Source organism: Lipotes vexillifer, unplaced genomic scaffold (genome assembly GCF_000442215.2).
Source record: "Lipotes vexillifer unplaced genomic scaffold, Lipotes_vexillifer_v1.1 scaffold164, whole genome shotgun sequence".
Taxonomy (NCBI): Eukaryota; Metazoa; Chordata; class Mammalia; order Artiodactyla; family Lipotidae; genus Lipotes; species Lipotes vexillifer.
The window spans coordinates 4,391,747-4,398,339 of NW_006789313.1; the positions used below are offsets into that span (position 1 = coordinate 4,391,747).

A 6,593-nucleotide genomic window follows, 5' to 3' on the forward strand; every position below is an offset into this window, starting at 1 on the left:
GCTACATTCAATCTCAAATTCCTACTGAACAAAACCTGTGTCATTGTTTCATGGTCCTGGGAAACCTGAAAGGCAGGAATATAATTAAGATATGACATGAAACCATTTTTTTCAATTAAATTATTCTGGTAGACATATTTTAAAATTAGGCAAAGATGACTCCTTTTACTGGCCCACAAAAAGGAATACTGCAGTGAACACAGTAAACAAATGATTTGAATAAATTTAGGACCTGTTTATTTTTTATCAATACTTTTTCTTATTTGCTACCATTCTCCTTTTAAATCTCAATAGTTCATAGAATAAATTATTTTTACTCACCTAAAAACCTAGGATTTAATTTATAATGTGTATTAAATAAAAAGGTAAACATATAGGCTAGTCATTACAACTGAACAGCATCAGTAGGGAACCACAGAAATTGAGTTTTGTGACAAGTATTTAAATTCATTCATTGTTTTTCTGTATAATTAAGGTAATATATTCCTGTTGTAAAAAGTTCAAGTAGCACAAAACTTTATAAAATAAAAAGTGAATATTCTCTACTTGCCCACAAAAACAACTAACATTCCTCAGGAGTAATCACAGTTAACAGACTGGTAAGTATCTTTCAAACCACTTTCTAGACAAAGACAAATTAGGTAGATATAAAATTAAAATATTCTAATATTTATATTTTTGAAAACCTTGTTTTTTCACACACATTATGAAGATTTTTCAATGTCAAAACATAGATCAGTCTCATTTTTAAAAAACAATTACATATTCTCCAGCCTTTATGTATCATAATTTTAGATTGATTCTAGTTTCTCCCTATTAAAAATGTGCATCAATGAACATCCTTATGTATATAAATACGTGCACTTGTACAAAACCTTCTGTAGGATTAATTTTAGAACTGGAACAGCTAGATCCAATTTTTTTTCAATAACAGATTAAGATATAATTCACATACCCATTCTGAATGTACAATTCAGTAATTTTTAGTATATACATTCACAGAGTTGTGCGAGCACCACCATAATGAATTTTAGAACCTTTTCGTCACTCCCAAAAGAAACTGGACTCCGTTCTCCCCTCTCTACAGTTCCTCACAACGATTAATCTACTTTCTGTCCCTGTGACTTTACCTAATTTGGACGGTTCACATAAATTGAATCATACAGTATGTGGCCTTTTTGTGTGTGTGGCTTCTTTCACATAGCATGATGTGTGAAAGATCAAGATTTATATACAGTGTAGCATATATTGGTGTTTTACTCCTTTTTAATGATCAAATAATATTCTATTGTATGGAATATGACACTTTATTTACCCATAGTCCGTTGATGGACATTTGGATTGTTTCCACTTTTGGCTATTATAAAATGTTATAAGCATCTGTTCATAAATATCTGTATGGACTTATGTTTTCAATTCTCTGGGTATATACCTAGGAGTGCAACTGTCGGGTGAAAAGGTTATGTATATTTGAACTTTGACAAAATAATACAGCATCACTTTTAATCTAGGTTTTTAGAGCAGGCACTAGTCAATCAGGAAAAAACGTCTGAAACAACAAAAGAACAATCAATAAACCCATTAGTTAAGTGTGAGGTTAATGCAGGTTTGTGAAAAGTAGTGAAATGGGAGCAAGGTTAAAGGAAGCCCTTGAACAAACGCCACACTGTGGTACTAATACAAATGTGAAACTGCAGCTTTAAGGCATTTTCACTGAGAATGTTTATTCCCTCAGTTCAACTAAAGAACCAACCTAGGTCCCAATCTGGGCCAGATTGGTGGACTATATAGTCACATGTTCTTTTCCTTCAGGGTATGTAGTTTCTTTGATTTTCTGATCTGTGTCGGCCTCATCACTTCTATAACTACATGAAAGTAGGGGTAGTGTCTGTTTTTCACCAACCAATCCATTTCTCAGAGCCTGAAGAATGCAGTGCACAGTAGGGAGCAATCAATAAATATTTGTGAATGACTTAGTATGACAGTGATCCTCTGTAACACTAAGGTTTAGGTACCTGTAGGTATCCTATTCTCCAGGGCTCATAAAATTCACTATTAAATTCTCCTTGCTCCCTCTTTTCTCACAGAAAGCATACACACTTCCTTCATCTCTCCTAGCATTACTAACTTTCTATTACTCCAGGATCTTTTCTTTTGGCCTCCCTGAGCAGCTTTCGGGATCTTAGTTCCCTGACCAGGGATTGAACCTAGTCCCACATCAGTAAAAGCGCCAAGTCCTAACCATTGGACCACCAGGGAACTCCCTCAGGATCTTATTTACACAGGAACACTTCCACTGGCAAATGGAATCTTTGCATCATCTCATTATGGTTTTAGTTAATAACACTTTGTTTTCTACCTTTCTTTTGTATTATTTACTTGTAATTATTATCCTGCATATGATGCTCATTTTCATTCATCTACATACCTATGACCATTTAAATATAAAAAGATTCTTTTTTTGCTTGTATGCCACAGAAAGTGCTTTTCAAACCGTCATGCCAGATAGAAACAATACTAAGTTTACCAAATCATAGTTAAAGAAATTAAGGTAAATTTAATCAATGTAATATTATGTATCCATTAATTATATAATATCTTTGTATGGTGACAGATGGTAACTAGACTTATTGTGGTGATCATTTTGAAATGTACAGAAATATCAAATCACTACACTGTGCACCAGGAACTGACATAGTGTTGTAGGTCTGTTATACATCAAAACAAACAAATAAACTCACAAAAAAAGAGATCAGATTTGTGGTTACCAGAGGCAGGGCGTGGCTGAGGGGAAATTGGAGGAAGACAGTCAAAAGGTACAAACTTCTAGCTATAAGATAAATAAGCACTAGGGATGTAATGTACAACTTGGTAAACATAATTAACACTGCTGTATTTTATATATAAAAGCTGTTAAGAGAGTAAATCCTAAGAGTTCTCATTACAAGGAAAAAAATTTTTTTCCATTTTTAAAATTTTGTATCTATATATGATGGATGTTCACTAAACTTAATGTGGTAATCATTTCATGATGCAGTTAAGTCAAATCATTATGTGTATACCTTAAACTTTTAAAATGCTGTATGTCAATTATATCTCAATAAAACTGGAAGGGAAAAAACTGTAGAAGTATTATTTTAATTACATGGAAAAATATTCAAATTTATTAAACATAAATTATCAAACAATATGGAGAAAAAATACACATCAAAAATTTAATACTGTTATTTATAAATGTTGAAATTACAGATAATTTTTCCTTTGGATTTATTTTCTATAACATATACAATAAACATGTAATTATTACTGTAAACTCGTCATGTTTATAAATTTTAACAAGCCATTCTTTCAAATAACCATAAAAAAATGGTTTTCCTGAGGTATAATTTACATACCATAAAACTCACACATATTTAAAATACGTAATTCAATGATTTTTAATAAATCTATGGAGTTGTGCAACCATCATCACAGTCCAGTTTTAGAACATTTCTATCACCCAAAATAATTCCCGTGAACCTGTTCAAACAACTAACTTTGCCTGAGCCAGAAGAATAGCAAAACTAAGCAGGTTTGCCTTAAAAAACTTTCCAATGGCAATTTTGAGAGCCCAGCAAAATGTGCCTGGATAACTGGTTTTCGTGGTCCACTTGTTAGGCAAGATTTCTTCTTTTCCTTTTTTTTAAGCCTCTACTGGCCAACTTTCCGTTCTGGATATTTACAGCAGCTTGTTAATCATTTCATTCCATCTCAGATATCACTAACTTGGAAAAATGGAATAAACAACTGATTCAAATTTAGTTAATCTAGAAAATTGTCTCAGGGAGTTACAGTCTCTCAAATAGTCTGAATTCAATCAGCAGTGAACTATTTTGCTAGTAGACTATGGCAAAGGAAAAAGCCAGTATTAAAACAGGAATAAAGTTAAGCTTATATAAATGACTTACCTCAGAAAAAAACCCACTATATTTTGATGATGGGCTTTCTGTCTGTGAAGAACCAGAATCACTGGGGCTAACCAGATATGGTCGACTACCTTGCCGCACTTGCTCAGGGAGGCGGCCTGCACAAGCCAGCTCATTCTCTTTATTTGCCATGTCACAGCCCCCGCTGTTGGGGGACTGCTTTTTTCTGTAGCAAGGATTTTGAAAAGGATGATGAACTTTCTTTCTGTGATAGATCACCTTACGTAGTTTATCTGGGCTTTTCACAGCTTGTCCAACTGTTCTGTAAAAAGAATGGATTTTCTTAAATGAAAAAGAACCATATGAAAACCTTTAAAAGTTTTTAAAGCGAAAGATTTAGTAGGCCACATTTTGTGATCACAATCCACTAAAATTAGAAGTAAGCAGAATAATTTTTTAAAATCTTAACTCTTAGATTGAAGAGGAAAATAAAAGGGAAATTACAAACCATCTGGAAAACAATGAAAAGGATGGTACTTTATACCAAAAGGGGAAAAGAAAATGAAGAAGCATAATAACTAGATGCTTCTGAAATGAAATACTACACGGCATTCAGGGAGCATGAAAATTTTAACAATTTCCATTCACCTAATCTTTTTCTAACAAAGTGATACAATAAGTGAGCAAGTTTGAATATTTTAATTTGAATAAGGCAAGTCTGAATATATATTTTAATATAAAAGAGAACACTTATTTCGATTAAGCTGAAGTACATTTAATTTGTTTGAATAAGATAAAATACTACTGAGCACATCTCATGGTTTAGTATAATGGTTCTCAAATGTTTTTATTTATTTATTTATTTATTTTTTAACATCTTTATTGGGGTATAATTGCTTTACAATGGTGTGTTAGTTTCTGCTTTATAACAGAGCGAATCAGTTATACATGTACATATGTTCCCATATCTCTTCCCTCTTTGTCTCCCTCCCTCCCACCCTCCCTATCCCCCCCCTCCAGGCAGCCACAAAGAACCGATCCGGTATCCCTGTTTTTGTGCCAGTACCATACTGTCTTGATTACTGTAGCTTTGTAGTATAGTCTGAAGTCAGGCAGCCTGATTCCTCCAGCTCCATTTTTTGTTCTCAAGATTGCTTTGGCTATTCGGGGTCTTTTGTGTTTCCATACAAATTGTGAAATTTTTTGTTCTAGTTCTGTGAAAAATGCCAGTGGTAGTTTGATAGGGATTGCATTGAATCTATAGATTGCTTTGGGAAGTAGAGTCATTTTCACAATGTTGATTCTTCCAATCCAAGAACATGGTATATCTCTCCATCTGTTTGTATCATCTTTAATTTCTTTCATCAGTGTCTTATAATTTTCTGCATACAGGTCTTTTGTCTCCTTAGGTAGGTTTATTCCTAGATATTTTATTCTTTTTGTTGCAATGGTAAATGGGAGTGTTTTCTTGATTTCACTTTCAGATTTTTCATCGTTAGTATATAGGAATGCCAGAGATTTCTGTGCATTAATTTTGTATCCTGCTACTTTACCAAATTCATTGATTAGCTCTAGTAGTTTTCTGGTAGCATCTTTAGGATTCTCTATGTATAGTATCATGTCATCTGCAAACAGTGACAGCTTTACTTCTTCTTTTCCGATTTGGATTCCTTTTATTTCCTTTTCTTCTCTGATTGCTGTGGCTAAAACTTCCAAAACTATGTTGAATAAGAGTGGTGAGAGTGGGCAACCTTGTCTTGTTCCTGACCTTAGTGGAAATGCTTTCAGTTTTTCGCCATTGAGGATGATGTTGGCTGTGGGCTTGTCATATACGGCCTTTATTATATTGAGGAAAGTTCCCTCTACACCTACTTTCTGCAGGGTTTTTATCATAAATGGGTGTTGAATTTTGTCAAAAGCTTTCTCTGCATCTATTGAGATGATCATATGGTTTTTCTCCTTCAATTTGTTAATATGGTTTATCACATTGATAGATTTGCGTATATTGAAGAATCCTTGCATTCCTGGAATAAACCCCACTTGATCATGGTGTATGATCCTTTTAATGTGCTGTTGGATTCTGTTTGCTAGTATTTTGTTGAGGATTTTTGCATCTATGTTCATCAGTGATATTGGCCTGTAGTTTTCTTTCTTTGTGACATCCTTGTCTGGTTTTGGTATCAAGGTGATGGTGGCCTCGTAGAATGAGTTCTCAAATGTTTTCACCTCAGGATGCTTTGCACTCTTAAAAATTATTGAGGTCTCGAATTTTTTTTTATGTGGTTAATATCTACTGATATTTGATGAATCAGAAACTAAAACAGAAAATTTGTTAATTAATTTTAAAGATGATAAACTTGGGGGAATTCCCTGGTGGTCCAGTGGTTAAGACTCCACACTTCCACTGCTGAGGGCATGCGTTCAATCCCTGGTTGGGGAGCTAAGATCCCACATGCCTCACAGCACAGCCAAAAAAAGAAAAAGAAAAAGATAAACTCATTACATACTACATAGAATATATTTTTTTATTTTTTTTTTTATTTATTTTTTTATTTATTTTTTTATTTTTTCCTTGCGTTATGCGGGCCTCTCACTGTTGTGGCCTCTCCCATTTGCGGAGCACAGGCTCCGGACGCGCAGGCTCAGTGGCCATGGCTCACGGGCCCAGCCGCTCCGCGGCACGGGGGG

The 6,593-nt window shown here is 34.1% G+C and overlaps 1 protein-coding gene across 1 annotated transcript in view; it reads right to left on the reverse strand.

Moving 5' to 3' along the window:
- The window catches only part of KATNBL1 (katanin regulatory subunit B1 like 1), a 52,449-nt gene that overhangs the window by 4,207 nt on the left and 41,649 nt on the right, over positions 1-6,593 (reverse strand). Inside the window, exons 4-5 of the mRNA XM_007462523.1 lie at positions 3,948-4,227; positions 26-65 (exon numbers count right to left, since the gene is read on the reverse strand). Coding sequence (XP_007462585.1) covers positions 26-65; positions 3,948-4,227 — 320 coding nt within the window. The remainder of the gene's footprint in view (positions 1-25; positions 66-3,947; positions 4,228-6,593) is intronic.